Source organism: Pristis pectinata, chromosome 23 (assembly GCF_009764475.1).
Source record: "Pristis pectinata isolate sPriPec2 chromosome 23, sPriPec2.1.pri, whole genome shotgun sequence".
NCBI classification, from domain to species: domain Eukaryota; kingdom Metazoa; phylum Chordata; class Chondrichthyes; order Rhinopristiformes; family Pristidae; genus Pristis; species Pristis pectinata.
Window position 1 is genome coordinate 18,673,807 of NC_067427.1, and position 19,606 is coordinate 18,693,412.

The window sequence follows — 19,606 nt, forward strand, 5'->3', positions numbered from 1 at the left end:
GCATGTTCCAGACACCTTCCACTCTGTGTAAAACTTCACTGGCTGAGGCCATGAATCAGTCTCTAAATGCAAGTCCTTCTTTGTTTTAAGTTTTTGGGCTGCCTACTCATTGTCTTTATGTGGCCACAGCCAAATTCTGTCTGATTGATGTCTCTGTGAAGCATCTTGTGATGTTCTACTGTACAAAAAGCACTGGATAAACGTGGGCTGTTGCCTTTCAGTTGTGTAAAGCACTGGCTGAAGAGAATGAGACAAGAAGCTACCAGAGCCCAAGTAAGACCAAGGAAATGGAGTTCAGTAGACTGTTAATCAGTTCTAGATGCCCTTGGCACAGTTTTATTGTTACAAGTACAGTTTACAAAAAGCAGTTAACAGAAAATACACCATATTTTCAAACTAGGGCCCTCTAGCTGGCTGTTATGTTATAATCACCAGAGGGTTTTACATGGATAGCTTGAAGGCTATAAAACACTGCATCACATGGCCAGGACACGTTTAATGTCTCACTTACATCATACAGATTTCTGAAACAAAATCTTTTATTAAACACTGTTTATTTACAATGTTTACAGAAATGGTACTTTCACTTGAACAGCGGAATAATCCTTTTACACAATCTCCTTTTAAAGGTAATCCCCACGTGTCTAATGTGGGGGGAGGTGACTCTCGGAACCTCCTCTTTCCTGTGACATTTTTACAGACCAAGTGGGAAGGTGCTCACGTGGATTGTGGGCTCCCTCCCTCTCTGGGACCAGGAGAGTTTCCCACCTGCTCTTGGCAGCTGCCCCCTCGCTCACCCTGTCCTGTTTAAAACATCCTGACATGATAAATACTGCCAATGCAGTCAGTCGTGGTGCATCACAGTGTGAAATCAAACACCTACCATGTCGAGAGGGAGAGGCGGCTGAGGAAGGGGAGAGGGGAACCCAGCAGGGTGAAGGGGGTGGTAGGGAAAGAATAAAAGTGGGTGCAGAACTCGCCCGCTAGTTCACAGCACCTCGAACCGTTAACTTTCTGACTTTCCTTGCTACCCCGCCTGTCCAGAATAATTTAAATGCCATTTAATTTTAAACATAGTGTCATTATTGAAATAAATCAGAAAGACAAACTTCTGCACAATATGATTACAGAGAACAAAAACTGAAATCATCCCTCCCAGTCACTTGTTGACCACAAGTGTTCAATTTCCTGGATTCGATCTCAGAAGCGAGATGACAAGTAATGAGTTGAGAGTCCTCAGAAAACATTAACACGGCGGCCCCTTGATAATACTGAAAACTAAACACGCAAACAATGCTGTAATTTGTTCAAGATGTGCTGTCTGCCACAAGTGACAACTTCTGGAATTCACCTCATCAGATGCCCAAGCAGGGGCTCAGTCCCCTCACCACACATCTGGGTGTGGATGTGAATGCACAGCAGTGTGAAAGCGAGTGTGCAAGAATGTGTGTGCAGAAGCCATAGGGCTAGTGGGTGTGAGGGAGGCAGTTTGAGGGTGTGCAGGCAAGGAATCAGCAGCTGTGAATGTGTGTGTGTGTGTGTGTGTGCGCGCGCGTGAGAGAGGCTGTGAATGTGAGAGTGTGCGTGTGAGAGAGGCGGTGAATGTGAATGTGTGTGTGAGAGGCTGTGAATGTGAGTGTGTGTGCGCGTGTGAGAGGCTGTGAATGTGTGTGTGTGCGCGTGAGAGAGGCTGTGAATGTGAGAGTGTGTGTGAGAGGCTGTGAATGTGACAGTGTGTGCGTGTGAGGCTGTGAATGTGTGTGTGTGCATGTGTGATAGGCTGTGAATGTGAGAGTGTGTGAGAGGCTGTGAATGTGAGTGTGTGTGTGCGCGTGTGAGAGAGGCTGTGAATGTGAGAGTGCGTGTGAGAGGCTGTGAATGTGAGTGTGTGTGTGAGATGCTGTGAATGTGAGTGTGTGTGTGAGAGGCTGTGAATGTGAGTGTGTGTGAGAGGCTGTGAAAAAGACATTGTGTGCCACTGAGGGAACTAAGTTGAATTTGCCAGCATGAGTGAACTGCTGTGTACATGCCCAAGGCACCAGCATTGGTCAATGTGAGTACGTCCATTGGTGTCTGTGGGGGGGACAATGTACATACACAGAGTGTACGCAGGTTTATTTTTACTATTTTCTTCAAAGATTCAGAACTCATATATAAATATAAGTCAGACTATTTTTATACATTTATCATTAGCAACAGATCAATTGGCTAAAAATCCATCGACACAAAAACCAGCTATCTATTCTTTCTGTTTTAAAAAGTGTCAGGTTTCTATAAAAGCAACACAGTCTCTAACCATCAGTCAGGGTCTGAGATGGAGAATTAGCATCCATAAAATAAATGGCCAATTTCTCAAACATAAAAGAACAATCAATGTATTAAATAAAATAAAAAAACACAGTAAAAATGTAAAGTACATAAATAAATTAAAGGAAAACACAGAACAAAACTCCATCCCTTGCTCATCTGCTTAAAACCAGATGCTGAATACGCCCTCCACTGACAGTTCATTAAAAGTCCAACGGATGAATCCCCGCTGTTGCATCACACCTCGGCCGCTTCCCCCTCTGTGTGGCTGACCTGCCTGAACCCCGGGGGGGAGGGGGGAGGGGAAGGTGAGCGTGGGTTTGTGGGGGAGGTGGTGGTAAGTTTTCACTTGAAGACTTGATCAGAGAGAAGTCCCTTCTGGGAGTGCATGCTTGTTGGGGGACTGGAGATGCCCTCCGACCAGTCAGACATGTTGGAATGGGGTGAGGAGCTGGACCACTGGTCGGGGGACTCGGGCGAGGGGGTCAGGAAAGGGTGGTCTGCCAGATGCAGCTGGTGGTTGGGTGTGTTGTCCATGGGGGAGGAGTAGCCATGCTGGGAGGGGGGAGTCAAGAACTGGGTAGTGGCCATTGACTGGCTCATGGAGGTTGGCAGCGAGGTCTGGAGCAGCTGGGTCTCCTGAGCTGAAATCGCGTGGACTGGGAGGCTGTTGCTTCCCAACTGGGGCAAGTCGGCCTGCCTTGGATCAGCCCCACAGTAGCTTTGGCCCATGGAGTGAGTGCTGCCATTGGGCATGGCGTTGAGTGCTGAGACGCCCTGAGGTGGTTGCTGCATCAGATGAGACTGCGACAGGGCAGTAGTGTTGGTCAGGCCTTGGTAACTTACAATCTGTGACAAGGAGGTGTTGGGCAGCCCATTGTGCAGAGAGGTGATAATTCCATGCTGACTCTGCTGCAGCCCCCTGGCATGGGCCTGGACGGGGTTCCTCATGGGGTTGTAAGGGTTCTGGACCATTCCCGTCTGCATCTGTGTCAGCCAGTCGCACTGGCCATTCATGGCGCCAGCTCCTCCTAGGTTCATGGTCATCGAAGTGTTGCCGATGGTCTGCCCATTGGAGTTGGGCAGATGTGAGAGGCGAGGAGCCACCGATTCAAAGACCATCCTGTTGGTCCCTCCCAGTGCCTCCTGATTCCCACCCATGCCCAGGTGGCCCAGGTTGAGGTGCCCGTCCACTGCCAACCCTTGCAAATGGTTGAGCTGGATGGAAGGCGACTGTTGGAAGGGTGGCGTCAACAGAGGAGGGGAGGCCACGTCTGACAGGTAGGCATGGGAGGACTCCATGGAATCGACAGGAGACAGGACCGAGGAACTGTCCAACAGGCTGCCCTTCCCATCCTGGGACTTCTTCCTCTTTACCTTGGCTTCTTTGGACTCTTTGCCATTGGCCCCCTTGGCGCTGCTCTTCCGAGATTTCTTGCTGTGACCAGATGGCTTGGCATTGCCCATGTAACCGTTGGGCGAGCAGATGGGTGGGGAGAGGCTGGTGGCGTTGCTGCCTATTTGCACTTGGGGGCTCCTCACCAGGTTGTATTCATCCAGCAGCCTCACAATGTCGTGGTGCATGCGGTCCTGAGCAATGTCCCGGGGCAGCCGGTCCATGTGGTCAGTGATCTCACGGTTCGCAAAGTGCTCAAGCAGGAGCTTGCCCGTCTCGTAGCTCCCTTCCCGAGCTGCCAGGAAAAGTGGCGTTTCCTCCTGAAGGAGAAGGAAAAATGGAGGAAGGCAGTGGGTAAGGCAGAGGTCAACAAAAAAAGGCTGTACGCACTAAAACAAAAGTGGGAAACCTTGTACAGCATTAAAGCTTTCATAAGAACATAATGAACTGGCCTCTTTGCTGTTTGAGCCTCCTGTTCCATCCAATGTGATTAAGGTTGATGCCACCCATCTCCACTGTCCTGCAGTGTTTATATTTGGTTCCCTTGGTGTCCAAAAATTGTATTCTCTCCATCCAGGGAAACAACCTTCTGGTATCCATCTATCAAGCTCCTCAAGAATTTTATATCTTGCACTGCAATCATCTGTAGAGAACACTGGCCTAGTTTACTCACACCTCCCAGAATAATCCCCATTTCCCAGAACTAGTGAACTTTTGTTGCATTTCACCAAAGTATGTCCTTTGTTAAGTATGGAGACCAAAACTACACAATACTCAAGATGTGGTCTGCCAAGGCTCTATATAATTGCAGTAATACTTCTTTGTAAAAGAATATATAATTTGCTATCTTAATTGCCTGCTGTACCCACATACTAATTTTCTGTGGTTCATTACTAAAAAACACTCAGGTTGCCCTGTGTACCAACTTTTTCTCAGCCTCTCCACGGTTAAAAGATCCTGCTTTTCTATTTTTTTTCAAAAATGGGAAACCACAGTCCCCATTTCCTATTCTATCTGTTTTAATCTTGTCCCTTCATTTAACCTGTTTATCTCCCCTCTCAGTACCCTGCTTACAGCTTTCTTTCCCTTCTAGTTTTGTACTATCAGCAAACCTAGATACATTAGACAGACCATCACCCAAACCACTGCCACTGGTTGTGAATAAACGACCCTTGAGGCACTCTATCAATTAAAAGCTGGCAACTGATAGTGACCCATTTATCCTATTGTATATAAACCAATCCTAAATCCACGCCAATATATTAGTCTAATCCCACATCCCCTAATTTTGGGTGGCACTTTATCAGATGACTTTTAAAATTCTACATATATCACTTTTTTTTTCTATACTGCTCGTACTTCAAAGTTCTTAACAGATTTGTCAAAAATGATTTCCCTTTCATTAAACTATACCAACTGTGCACAATCGTATTATGATTATTTTTTGAGTTCTCATATCCCTAATAATGGATGCTAACATTTGCCTTCTACTAATACCGGCCTATTGGATTATGGTTCCCTGTTTTCTCTTTCTTCTCCTTGTATAATGAGGTTATGTTTTCTATCTTTCAATTCTCACAATCCATTCTAAAATCTAGAAAATTCTGAAAGATCCAAACCAATGCACCTGCTATTTCTGCAGGCACCTACTAAATCCTGGGAAGTAAATGATCAGACCCAGGAAGCCTGATGGTTTTTAGCCCCATTAATTTCTCCTGTATTATTTCTTTGTGAACAGTGATTTCTCATTCTCACTGGATCCTTGGACTCCCTGTTGTTTCTGGTACAGTTTTTTCCCTTTTATTCTGTAGCAATTTGTAAAATGTCCCTTATCCCCCACTATAATGTCTCCAGTTTTTGCCAGAATGGGAGCTGTGTTTCCTTGAGGCAATCCTGTTTTCTTTTTAGATTCCGATGCAAGATTTTATAACCTGATTTTATTCTCTTGCTAGTTTACTCTCATGCTATTCTATCTCTTTGCCAATGTTTTGGTTATCCTTTGTACACATTCTAAAATCCTTCCAATCCTCAGGCTTAACTGCTCTTTTTGGCAATATTATAAACTGTGTTCTTTAATCTAATTGTGTCTTTATCTTTATTTGATAAACATGGTCAGCTCACATTTCTCATGGGGGTTTTCTTAAGAGAATGCATATTTGTTATGACACAGAAGCAGCCCATGTGGCCCACTGAGCCCTAGCTGGCGTTTTCAAAGAGCTGTGTAATCAGTCCCACTCCCCACTCTCTCCCTACTGCTCTTCAACTTTTTCCACTTCATGTATTTATCCAATTTCTTTTTGAAAGATACTCTTGAATCTGTCTTCACTAGCCCTTCAGGCACCAAATTCCAGATGGTAACAGCACGCTTTGTAAATATACTTTCCTTCATCTCCCTTCTGGTGTTTCTGACCACTGAGTGAGAAGTAATTCTTTAGACCACCATGTCCTTGTTGTGCCGCACGCCTCCCCAAGCCCCACAGTGTCAGTGTACCTCCAATCTCCTCACCTTGTTATCCTGCATGTCCTTGTTGGCTCCATTCTTCAGCAGGACCATTGTGGCCTCCACATTGTTGACAGCAGCTGCCCAGTGTAGGGCTGACTTCCCTGGGGACAAAAGCACAATCCGTCAGTGCTAACGAACCGGGCTTCAGTCAACAACCCCAACCCAGTCTTCCTGTCCCCAGTCGAGGTCCCTTTATGTGGGAGTCCTCCCCCCTTTACATTGGGGACCTGGGGTGGAGAGTGTTGCACAGAGCAGTACTGTCTAGAGAAACAAAGGACTGCAGATGCTGGAATCCAGATGAAAGACACGATGATGCTGGAGGAACTCAGCAGGCCAGGCAGCATTCGTGGAGAAAAGCAGGCGGTCAACGTTTCGGGTCTGGACCCTTCTTCACGACTGAAGATAGGGAAAGGGGAAGCCCAATATATATGGGAGGGAAAAGCAGAGCAGTGATAGGTGGACAAAAGAGGGGAGGCGGGGTGGCCATAAGGTGGTGATAGGTAGATGCAGGTAAGAGATAGTGATAGGCAGGTGTGGGGGAGGAGGGGAGAGCAGATCCACCAGGGGATGGGTCAAAGGTAAGGAGGAAAAAAGGGGGGTAAAAAAAGATAGGCTAGGAAAGAAAAGAAGGGGCATGGTTTGGGGGAGTGTGGGGGGGGGGGGTGGGTTGTGGGATTAAAGTGGGAGAATTCAATATTCATGCCATTAGGCTGCAAGGTTCCAAGATGGAAAATGAGATGCTGTTCCTCCAGTTTGCATTTGGACTTCTCCTGGCAGTGGAGGAGGCCAAGGACTGACATATCTGTGATGGCGTGGGAGGGGGAGTTGAAGTGACTGGCAATGGGGAGACACAGATCGCGGTTATGGATGGAGTGCAGGTGTTCTGTGAAACGGTCACTGAGTCTGCGTTTGGTCTCGCCAATGTAGAGGAGGCCACACTCGGAGCACTGAATGCAGTAGATGATATTAAGGACCACACTTGGAACACCACCTAACTGTCTAACAGTTATTTTACGGCTCCCCAGCCGCCTGCCATTCCTGTGGCCAGCAGGAGTTGGTGTATCACATATACACGGAATGTGAGAGGTTGCAGCCTCTATTTTGAGTACCTGAAGGGGCTGCTCCTCAGGTTTGGGCTGCACTTCAGGCCGATGCTCCTGATCTTCGGTCACCCGGTGCAGGAGGGGGGTGGGTCGGTTGGGGGATCTCCTGGTCGGTTTGCTCCTGGGCCTGGCTCAAGGAGCCCATTCATGGGTCCAGGCGGCAGGCAGTCAAGGGTTCTGCCCGAGCTGATTGCCCGCCCCTCTTCCAGGGTTACGTTGGTGCCCATGTGTCCCTGGAGAAGGAGCAAGCGGTATCCACGGGTACACTGGGGGCCATTTGGGATCGGTGGGCACCACAGGGGCTTGAGTGTGTTCTGGATAAAGATGACTATGTTGTAATTTGAAGCTGCTGACTGTAAATTGTGTGAATAGTGGAATATTGTAGTATTGTTGAATACTACAATATTCCACTATTCACACAATTTACAGTCAGCAGAAGTTTATTCAGTGATTACAGCTTCATTATTACATTACAATGTAAATGTAGTAATATAATAATGTGAAGCTGTAATCACTGAATAAACTTCTTTTGAAAAAGGAAAATAAAACAGCCCAACCCCAATCAGAGATTCCCTCCCCATGTCTGATCCTCCAGTCCCAAATCCTCTCAGCTACAACCAGTGAATGTTGTGCAGGTGAATCGGCACCTCCTGACGCCTGCAGCTCCCTCCCTCTCCACCCACCGAAATCATCCACTGCATTGACGTCGGCATGGCAATTGACCAGTTCCTCCACCATTCCCTCCACGGCTAGGCGGGCTGCCAGGATCAGAGGCGTGGTCCCATCGTGCATTCGTGCGTCCAGGTCCGTCGCTCGATTCCGGATCAGGATCTGGAGGGAAGGCAGTAAAACACAGCGTCACTGTGAGTGTGGGAGGAGGCCATTCAGCCCGTCAGAGGGACAGGAGGAACCAGTAACACTAGAACAGGCGGCATCATTGAGTTTCCCGTCTGTAACAGGGCGAGACCATTCAGCTCCCCCTAGGGACAGGAGGCCCCCCAGAGCCCTAAAGGGACAGCAGAGGCCATTCAGCCTCACAGGGAACAGGAGGATGTCATTCAGGATTTCACAGGAGGCCATCAGTATCCCAGAGAAGTATGTTCAATTGGTTTGCTGCTCGAACCACCTACAGAGGAGCAGGAGGAGGTCACGCAACGTGCCCCTTGAATCTGTTTCATAGCAAGTGGAGAAGGGCAGGCAGACCGTCCCCCGAGCCAGTCACAAAGTAGCATAAAGAGACCTTCCGGCCCCATTGAATGTCACGGAGCTACTGGTGCCCATCCAACCCCTCCTTTGAGCTCGCAAATAGGAACAGGAGAAGACTAAAGACTCCCACCCGGTCACATAGGAACAGGATGAGGCCACTCAACCGCTCCCTCGAGCCTCTCACATTATGACAAGAGGAGTCACACAGGAAGGGAAGGAGCTCTATCTACCATCAAAGATCCCCACTATCCAAGCCATGCCATCTTCTCACAGCTACCATCGGGCAGGAGGTACAGAAGCCTGAAGTCCCACACCACCAGGTTCAAGAACAGCTACTTCCCTTCAACCATTCGGTTCCTGAACAAACCGGTACAACCCTAATCACTACCTCAGTATAGCAACACCATGACCACTTTGCACTGCAATGGACCTTGTTTTCTTTTTGTTGTTCTAGTTGTGTTCCTTCTTTTATCATTTTGAATAATTTATGTTGTTAGTTTATGTTTTTCTTGTGAATGTTGTGTATCTGATGCTATGTGCCTGTGATACTGCTGCAAGTAAGTTTTACATTGCACCTGTGGATACATGTACTTGTACACATGACGATAAGCTCAACTTCATTCACAGCCTGAAGCCCGTCCCATCAATGGGTCGGACAACGGCTGGCCTGTAGCTTGCACTAGTGCCAACCTGGAAAACTCCCTGGGCATCCGCAGCCACAGCAGCATGTAACGGCGTCCTGCCCATGTTATCCTGAATGTTGGCATCGGCGCTGGATTCCAGGAGACGCTTCGCAGCGTCAGACCGGGCGTAGCGGGCAGCCAAATGAAGGGCAGTCTCGCCCGTCCGGTCCGTCTGGTTGTGGAGGTTTGCACCCTGGTAGATGAAATCGGAGATGAGGTTACCCGGGGCGTCGTCCACTTCCTCCTCGCTGTTCCCTGTTTCCAGGCCACCCCCACTGCACGAGGCAATCATTAGGGGAGTGAAGCCATCTGTGGACACAAAGCAGCTGGTGATTATCTTGCAATAACCCCACCATAGAAACATGTCGTCGCCAACCCAGCCTCATCCAACCCCCTTCCCAATGCCCACCAGGCTCAAGGACAGCTTCTATCCTGTTGATGTGGCTCTTAAACCAACAGCTTGTACGATAAAGGTGAACTCTTGACCTCTCAATCTATCTCGTCATTGGCCCTCGCATATTATTTGTCTACCTGCACTGTGCTTTCTCTGAACTGTAACACTATATTCTGCATTCTGTTATTTTTCCTTTGGTACTGCCTCAATGTGCTTATGTCTGGATGGCACATAAAACAAAGCTTTTCACTGTAGTTCACATCTGACAATAGTAAACCAATTACCACCCTCACCCAACTCAGCCCACTCCTCAAACCCAGCTCCAACACAAACCCCATCCCACAGTAAACTCTCCCCACACAAACACACCATTATACCTGGTCACATACAAGCCACTTTTTTACAATACGTGTGTAGAGAAGAGTTTTACCCAGTGAAGTGCAGAGTTTTTTAATATATTACAGACAGAATGAGAGCCGGGAACAAACCTGGGCCCCTGACATTGACATCCATACAGTCAGGCTCGATTTCACCCTGGGGAGGGGTTGGTGCCATGGTTGGGAGTCGGAGATCTGCAGCGTCCAGGTGCTGCTGGGTCCACTGTCTGTGGTCGGTGTGGTCCTCACGGTTTGCCAGGATCGCCTGTTCTTCAAACTGCCAGAGAGCACAAGCACGAGATAAGAGATAAGATATCTTTATTAGTCACATGTACATCGAAACACACAGTGAAATGCATCTTTTGCATAGAGTGTTCTGGGGCAGCCTGCAAGTGTCGCCACACTTCTGGCGCCAACATAGCATGCCCACAGCTCCTAACCCGTACGTCTTTGGAATGTGGGAGGAAACCAGAGCACCCGGAGGAAACCCACACAGACACTGGGAGAACGTACAAACTCCTTACAGACAGTGGCCGGAATTGAACCCGGGTCACTGGCGCAGTAATAGCGTTACACTAACCGCTACACTACTGTGCCTGCCTTCACAGAATGTCTCAGCACCGCTTTGTAAGGGGGAGAGAGGGCATGGCAGGAGTGAGAGGAGTGACCAAACTGTGCAGAGTACTGCCATACCTGGAGGTCAGAGTAACGCATTGGGACAGCGATGAGCTGGGTGCGTGCTGGAAATGATCCAGCTGGACGGAGTGAATCACAAGGAGTGATCTGGCAGCAGGCTAACGGAGGAGGGTGTTCATCCCTCTCCCCACCCAACCTCCAACAGGAGCACCCAGGGTAATATTAAGGCTCATATTTCCCTTCTTCAACCAGTGCCATTCCAGCTGGAAATGGTTGATTGTACAGTCTGTGGGATCCTCTTGCCCACAATGTCAGGGAGAGGGCTGGGGGCCAAATAGTGAGTGGGAATGCACGTCGCTCTGTTTGATATCTGATGCATGGAGTGCCATACCTTAAATCTCTTGGTGTCTATTCCACTGTCATCGCCCCAGTGCTCGTTCTGGTTGTCATCCATGAGAGCCCCATCAGAAACATTCTTCAGTGGCCTGTGAAAAGGTCCCAGAGGAGAGTGACCTTGTGTTTTATCTCCTCTGCTGCATAAACACCTGCTCATAAGGTGAAATGTGTCACTCAGCAGCCCAAGCCCAAGAAGAAGTGATTCCCATATGGTAAAGGCTGGAGGGGAATTGGGGGGAGGGAGGAGAGAGGGAGAGAGAGAGAGGTAGGGCTGAGGAGAGAAAAAGAGATTAGAGTTGGTGGGGGGGAAGGAAGGGAGGGAGTTGAAGGAAGGAGGGTATAATGGAATGAAGGGGAGGGAGAGAGACAGGAGAATGGAAGGGAGGGGACAAAGGCACGGGACAAGAGAGGAGGGAGCTGGGGAGAGGTGGTGAGAAAGGAAGGGGGAGAGGGAAGAGAATGAGGGAGGGGAGTGAGGGAGATGGGTGGGAGATGCAGAAAGGGAGGGGGTGAGGGGGAGGAAATGATTAAGTGAGGGAGGGGGAAGAAAAGATGAGGAAGGAGTAAGAATAGAAATGAGGGAGAGAGAGGTTAGTTAACAGCGTGTGGAGCGGATTGGTTGCATCCGAGGATCTTAGGAGAAATGGGGAAGGGAAGAGAAAGGGAGAAAAACATAGATTGAGACAGAGAGAGAATGTGCAGAAAGATTGTGTAAGAAAGCAGAGGAGAGAATAAATGAGGCTCTCTGTAAATGTATGGTGTGAGAGAGGATTAATATTTCTCTCTCAGAATTGATATTTCAGGGTTCTACTGAGAGTGGACATGCAGTGGAGGGCCAGGAATGAGCAAGTTATTGAATTCTATTCAAAGTTGGTACATTGGAAGGGTTGATTAAAGGTGAGAACATCTCAACAGCTAAGGGCAGGCTAGATAGCTGGTGTCCTAGGTAATTACAGGCCAGTTAGTTCCAAATCTGTGATAAAGAAAACTTCTAATGAAATTTCTGATTAAAGATCTGAATTTCTAAACATTTGCAGTAGAAAAGCACAGATGTTTTGACAATCCTTTGTAGATCACTGGCTAAACGTTAAAGCATTGTTTTAAATTCAGAGCGCCACACTGCTGGAAGAGTTTTGAGGGCTTGGAGGGGTTTGGATGAGAACGGCACTGCAATGTGAAGAAGCAGAAGAAACTGTTCTTAGATCAGAGTCCAGTAGGAGGGGATCTAATAAAGGTGTTCAAAATTCTGCTGTAGAACTGGATTCACAGTATTGAAAGGATACTTAGGGTTTAGGGAGGTTCAACTCAGGCATCAAATTGAGAAATACAATTGGAGGTTGGCCTCATTAAACCATAGGAGGTTCATTGAAGAAGTTTAAAGTTATGAAGGAAGGAGACAGAGTAGATGGAAAGAATGTTTGCTGGAAGTTTGAGACTAGTGGAACTGGATATAGAAATCAAATTAAATATTTAGTGCAAAGAGCAGAAAAATCCTGTTTATACAACATGGGTTGTGCAAGCACCGTTAGACAGAAGCAGGATAACACTTCATAGGTTGGATAGGTGGTCAAGGAAAATAAGGGGGAATGGAAACAGGATGGGGGTGTAGGATTAGAATGCTACTCATGTAGAGGATAAACACCAATAGATATAAATCTGAATAGAGATATCGAGAGACACTGAACTAGAACAAGTGGTAGAGACCCAGCATACATGCATAAAAAGGAGATGGTATTTGGTATTGGTATTGGTTTATTATTGTACCGAGGTACAGTGAAAAGCTTGTCTTACAAACTGATCGTACAGGTCAATGAGAAAATAAACAGGTACAGAAATAAAAGGGTGGGTAAGATAAGAAAATGAAGGGGATAGATTGAGGCGAAGAAAGCCCAGAAAGGCAGACAGATAGAGAAACAGTCTGACAGACAGACAGAAGGGAGGCAGCTGGGCTTGCACAACAGACTGATAGACAGACACAGACACACAGACATCCAAATACAGGCAGTCAACAAAAACGTAGACAGGTAGACATACAAACAGGCCAGCTGGCATGGTAGGCAAACAGACATGTAGAGAGACAGATACAGAAACAGATACGCAGGGAGGCAGTGAAAGACAGGCAGGTAGACAGAAGCAGGCAGGAAAACAGACGAACAGGCAGCCCAGCAGACAGGCAGGTAGACACGCCCAAACACACACACGTACAGAAGGGGAGACATGAGCTGACAATCAAGACATTTGGACAAAGGACACTGTAAATTAGAATTACAAACAACCTAAAGCACAGGAATGGGCCACTGAGTTTAACCGATCTTTGCCCATGTTGGGGGTTTCGGTGGAGCTCTGGAGGTTGGGGAGGAAGAGGCTACACAGAGAAACTGTCGACTCAATGCTACACAATGCTTTGCAAGGACCCTTCATTAACCAGTGGGACAGGACCCTTCCCACTGGGGCCCTTTAACTCTGAATTGGAATATTTCAACATGTACGCACCTTGAGAACTAACAGGTTGTTGCTGAATGTTAAAATCCCCATTGCACAGACAAGTTGGCAATCTCCTTAATTGGGCTTCACCTCTGGGAACCAGAAAACCGATACAGCAGCAAACGGGTAAAACACCCGACTTACTTCAACCCGACAGAGTCCTCGCCCACTGGTTCACGCCGTTTCTTCTTGCTAGACTCGGTGACCTTGAACCCTTCAGGGAACCAGAGCTGCCCATGCTCCCGATGTCTCTTGCGAGATACCAGCACCCCCATCCCAATGAAGGCGAGGAAGATGAGCACAGACACGACCACGTACATGGGGTAGAGGTTAACGTCATGGGTCCTCACATTATCTTTACCTGCAGAGGGGGGAGGAGGTGGAATTCATCAAACCGAACTGTGTGATCAGGGAGCAAAGAAAGAAGATAGAGAGGTGGTGAGGCATGGAGAGATAGAGACAGAGACACAGACAGAGAGGGGCCCAGATGAATCATCAGACAGTGAACAGGAGGGATGAAGAGAGAGAGAAAGAGAGAGAGAGAAAATGTCTATGAGCAGCAGCAGGATCAAAAACCGTGAGCGTTACATTTTATACATACGCACAAAAAAAATTACGATTCAGTCTGTGTTATAAAACAAGGTCAGTTAAACGGTGGATAATCAGAATGCAAAAAAAGAAATTGAGAGAGAGAAACGTCCCAAAACGCTCCCAGGGTTTGTTTTCTTGCCTTTAGACTTGAAGAAAGTCGAACTCTTCTCCCTCTTGTGCAGGGGAAGGATTTAGCGATCATCAAATTAGTGCAGTGGTATTAATCTGTGAAAAGCCTAGGAATTACCGATGGATCCCAACTACAAAGACATCAACTTCTCAAGCACGCCGATCAATTCTTTCTTTCGCCTTAATGATTTGGCAGCTGATAACGGGTTAGGAGATGCCCTTCGAGATGTCGTTAATTATACTGGTGGAAAGTGTACCATTTTTCTTGTCCCTCTCCTCTCCCTACTCATTTCAGGTTGGGGGAGGTGGGGAGCGATCATCAAAGAAGAAGGGGAACTCGCACTTACTTTGTACGACCTCTATGTTGTATGGGAGCTGTAGGCTGCCCTGGGAGGCCATGGCGCCCAGGAATGCTGCCACGTCTGTTGCACTGGTGAAGCAGTCTGAGAAAGTCTGATAACATTGCCGGTTGTCAATCTCCAAGAAAACGATTGATCTTGAGAAAGAAAAATAAAGATCTCAGATTTATATAGTGCCATTCACTTTTTTAGGCAACCCAAGCATTTTACAACCAAAGAAGTTTTTTTTGAAGTGTAGTCACTGCTTTTACTGCAGGAAACCCAGTGGGCATCAGTACTGCACCAGTGAACTTCAGCCAGAAGGCTGCACTCACATCTCTGAGTGGGCCTTGAACACATTACTGAGGCGATAAGCAGTCGCGTGTGTGTGTGTGTGTGTGTGTGTGTGTGTGCGTGCGTGCGTGCGTGCGTGCGTGCGTGCGTGCGTGTGTGTGTGTGTGTTTAGGTTTCACAATAAGACCAAACGAAGACCAGGATCCCTGGCCATCTGGGGACACCACCAGAAACTTGATATTTCAGAAACAACTAAGTGTGTCCTGAGTACAAGTTATGTTGAAGGCAGTGCCCTTGATCCATTTGGGCAGCTGGAGGAAAAACTCAATAGGTGTCTTTAAGATTCTGAAAGGCAGGGAAAATGTCAGAGAAGCCAGAACTCACTAGAAGCCATTAATATGACGGGGAGTTCTGGATTAGATTCTCGATACAGAGTAGTGTGAATGTGGAATTTTCTATCACAGGAAATAGTTGAGGCAAATAGCACTCTCCGCTCTCTTTCTCTGCAGTTCTTTTTGTCCTCCCTTCACGCTTTCCCTCTTCTTGCACTGAAGGAGGAGGCAGGGGAAGGCACATTGAGAAGGGAATAGAACATTGCATTGTGTCAGATGGGGAGGGTTGAAAAGGGGGTCAGGTGGAGCCTAAACACTGGCACACGTCTGAAGGCCTCAATGACTGCTTCTGCACTGTGAACTGAATGTGACATCAGTGATTCTTGGAATAAATCGCTTCCCCTGATCATCATTTGAAATAATGTCGTAGGATCCTTTACATCCACCCAGAAGGCAGACTGGGCCAAGGGATGCGCCTCCACCAGTCCCTTGTTACTGATCCTCCAACAGCGTAGCACACCCTCGGTATAACACAGTAAACACAATTGTGCTAAGTAGTCCCCTTTGACCTCTCATTTTGTGTTCAAGACCCACTCGGAGATCAGAGTGCAGCCTTCTGGCTGAGGCTCACCAGTGTAGTACTAATGCCAGCTGGGTTTCCTACAGTAAAAGCAGCGACTAAACTCGAAATACTCCTTTGGCTGTAAAACGCTCAGGTTGCCTAAGAAGGTAGTAGTTCAGTAGTAGTCGGTATCAGCCAGGATAAGGCTGAAGTCAGTCTGAACCCATGACCTCTGATCAGAGGAGAGAAAGGGTCCTGACCTCTTAGCCAAGGAGGTCAAAGGGTGATTGGGCGATGGTGAGTGACCATCAAGGGTGACAGTGTTGGCACTTACCCTTTGACCTCTTTCTCCTCCAGCTCCCTGCGGATCCTGGGGTTCACCATTGTGTACAGGGACCGCTTGACGGTCCTGAAGGCGCCAGTGACCTGGCTGCGGATGTCCTCCACCGATCTCTTCACGTGGTGCTTGTGTAGTTCTTCCTCGTTCCCAAAGTAGGGGTAGACCATATCATTGCCCTCTGGGTGCTTCTTGAACTTGACGTTGGTGTGCAGGACGCGGCTGAGCTCACGGAGGAAGCTCACGGAGTCGTTCCGCAGCTGCTCTGGGGGCACCAAGACGATGAGCACCAGGGTCCCGTCCGCCAGCTTCTCTGGCTTGTCATTGGCGCAGTCCAGGCCGTCCCACTCACACTCGATGTTATTGCACCCCTGGTCACAGTGTCCGTCGCCATAGTGATCCTTACAGTACTGGTCATAGAGTGGGCTGGGGCGGGGGAGAGAGCACAGAGGGAAGGAACAACTGGTTACACGGTGATGGGATCACGGCAGCGGATCAACACATGTGGCCTGTCCCCTAATCCCATTCTGCAGTCCCTTCCCACAGTCCCATCCTCATCCTCGTGTTCCTGGGAGTTGTCTCCCCCTTAAGGGAGACTCTTGTACAGACCTCTCATATGGTAAAAGGTGAACTCCTCACCTCCCAATCTACCTCGATGTGGCCATTATCTACCTGCACTTCACTTTCTCTGTTACTGCCACAATATATCCTGCATCCTGTTTTCCTTTTTACTATCTCGACGTACTCACGATCTGTCCGGATGGCACAAAAAAGCATTTCACTGTACCTCAGTACAATAATAAACCAGTACCAATATCTCCACTCTCTTTCTCTCCAGTTCTTTTTTTTAACCCTTCACTTTTTCCCTCTCCCTTTCTCCCATATGCACTTCCTCCTTCGCTTCCTCCCCTTCAGTCCCCGGGATTGAAGCCCTCAGTCCCCGGGAGACCCCTGCCCCTCCCCTCTCACCTTGGCGCCCATTTCTCTCGGTACCCAACCCCTCCCTGCTCTGGGACTCACTTGCACTGCGACTCCACGCTCTGACAGTCGAACCCGTCATACAGGCAGCCTGCGTTGTTGCAGTGCTCGTCGCATTTCCCGTCTCCAAAGTAGCGCCAGCACTGCAGGGCCTGCGAGCAGTTCTTCCAGGGGTCGTTGAAGTTGAGCGAGCAGTCGCCGCCATCCCAGTCGCAGGCGTGGGTGTTGCAGCGAGCCTCGCACACGCGGTTGGCGGCCAGGCTGGCGCACTGAGGGTTCTCGCAGCCCATGCGCACGACGGGGGGCAGGGTGATGTCCTGGCCGCGCCCGCCGCTGAACTCGTAGTCCAGGATGAAGCACTGCAGCCCGTTGAAGAGCGGGGGGCAACGGCAGCGGTAGAAGGGCTCAGTGGGCGCCCGCTCGCACGTCCCACCATTATAGCACGGGTTGGACTCGCAGGGGCTGTCGGCCGGCTGTCGGCAGTCGGGACCCCCTCGCCCCGGTGGACAGGCGCAGTGCGGGGAGCCCCCTGGGCTCAGCACACATGTCCCACCGTTCCGGCACCGCTGATTCCTGCAGACGCTCGCCTGGTTCTCGCATGAGGCCCCCTCGTAACCCTGCCAAACAAGGGAGAAGACAGAGGGCTTTCAGTCAAGGGAAACAAGACGACAAGTGTAACCCTCCCCCCAGTGAGGCGGACGTGAAACTCGGCTTATGAATGTACCAGAGATGATGCAGTGCAGCCAGTACAGCCGCTGCCTCACAGCTTTGGCAACGCTGGTTCAACCCCACCCTGCACTGCTGTTTGTGTGGAGTTTTTGTGCTCCCCCTGTGACCGTATGGGTTAGATGCTCTGGTTCCCTCCCATACCTTGAAGGTGTATGGATTTGTAAGGTAGTAGGTCACTGTAAACTGCTTCTAGTGTGTGTGGGTACGTGATAGAGATGGGTGAGAAATGCAGAAAGGGGAAGAGGGAGGGGAGATAATATGGGAATGTGGGGAGAATAAAACAGGATTAACATGGAATTAGTGTAAACAGGTGTGGACTGGGTGTCTGCAGGGGCCTGATTCTGTGCCGTTTGACTCTGTGATGCAGGTTACACACTGTAAGAACCTGTGACAGGGTGCGTCAAATGAGCTGGCGAACCGGCGCGGACCACGTGAGGAAATGCACAGGACCACCTCGCGTGAGACGGGGCAGGTAAAGAAGGTGGGAGTCTGGGGCAACGGAGCACTTACCGGGGGGCAGCGGCAGATGAAACCGCGAGCGATGTTGCCAGCGACGGCGCAGGTCCCTCCATTGCGGCACGGCCGACTTTTGCAGCCGTCAAACACTCGCTCGCACCGGAGGCCTGGGGGAAGGGCAGAGGAAACAACCAGTGAGTGTGGGACAAGAGCCTCGGCTGCCCTCCTCCATCTCCGCCCACTCCCCGCGCCCGCCGCCTCACCTGTGTAACCGGGTCTGCACTCGCAGCGGAAGGCGTTGACCAGCTGCACACAGTTCTGCGTGCCACGCGCGTCGCACGGGTTGGACAGGCACTCGTTGACGTCGCCCTCGCAGTGCTCACCCACGAAGCCCGCTGGACAGATGCAGCTGTAGCTCCCGACACGGTCGACGCAGCGGCCCTTGTTAAAGCACCGAGGCTCCTGGGTGAGGGAGTCCACAGGGGGGTTGCAGTCGTCCAGGTTTATCTCGCAGTGCACACCTGTGAGAGGGGCAGCAGAGGGCAGCGGGATGGTGTCAGGAAATGGGATGGCCGATACATGTTCCAGAGATAAGGGCCTACCCACGGTTAGTCCCACCCATCGACTGTGGAAAAAGCCCGTGGATATTCTTGGTTTTGCTGTAGTAATCAGGTTTCTCTGCATGCCACTACATGAGGAATTAAATTAAATTTCCCCGCCCCGCCCAGGTTCATCAATCTCACTCCTTAGTACCACCTAACCCACTCCCCAACCTTCCTTCCTTCACCCCAATCCCACTTCCCACACCTGGGGCATGACTAGTGCCTTGTCCCATCCACCTGACCTTGGGATGTTGGTACACAACACCTACATCTCCTGACCCTACCCCGTACAAAGGACAACCCCCATCTGACGCCCAACACCCCCACTTCGTCCATCTCACCTTAGGACAGTAAAATCCCCACCTCCCATCCCTCCACCCCAGTGATAACCAGCCTCTCCCACATATCTTCTCCGTTCTACTGCACATAGGCCAGGGATGGAAGAATGGAGGAACATTGGGGCAAGGCAGGGAGAACGTTGAGGCTTATCCCTGGCATCGACGGCAGTGACCAAAGACCAGAGAAGGCCAGACGTATCAAAGTTGTGATGCAGCTTTAGAAATGGGACCCCACGGAGCCATGTGAGACGGAAGTCCCAGCAAACCACTTCACACCAACTCCTACCTTGTGTACCCCGAGGGCAGGAACACTTGAAAGTGTTGGTGAGGTCGATGCAAGTGCCACCGTTCTGGCAGGGATGTGAAAGGCATTCATTGATCTCCTCCGAGCAGTTGATTCCGTGATAGCCAGCAACACACTGCAGTTGAGGGAGG

At 49.4% G+C, this 19,606-nt stretch overlaps 1 protein-coding gene across 1 annotated transcript in view; it reads right to left on the minus strand.

Annotated features, from left to right (window-relative positions):
* Positions 1–309: 309 nt before the first annotated feature.
* The window catches only part of LOC127582231 (neurogenic locus notch homolog protein 1-like), an 81,962-nt gene continuing 62,665 nt past the window's right edge, over positions 310–19,606 (minus strand). The window contains exons 22-34 of the mRNA XM_052037367.1: positions 19,458–19,590; positions 18,495–18,752; positions 18,286–18,398; positions 17,089–17,663; positions 16,066–16,494; positions 14,553–14,701; positions 13,630–13,846; positions 10,997–11,090; positions 10,081–10,246; positions 9,206–9,507; positions 7,993–8,140; positions 6,210–6,307; positions 310–4,023 (exon numbers count right to left, since the gene is read on the minus strand). Coding sequence (XP_051893327.1) covers positions 2,653–4,023; positions 6,210–6,307; positions 7,993–8,140; positions 9,206–9,507; positions 10,081–10,246; positions 10,997–11,090; positions 13,630–13,846; positions 14,553–14,701; positions 16,066–16,494; positions 17,089–17,663; positions 18,286–18,398; positions 18,495–18,752; positions 19,458–19,590 — 4,053 coding nt within the window. The 3' untranslated portion in view covers positions 310–2,652. The remainder of the gene's footprint in view (positions 4,024–6,209; positions 6,308–7,992; positions 8,141–9,205; positions 9,508–10,080; positions 10,247–10,996; positions 11,091–13,629; positions 13,847–14,552; positions 14,702–16,065; positions 16,495–17,088; positions 17,664–18,285; positions 18,399–18,494; positions 18,753–19,457; positions 19,591–19,606) is intronic.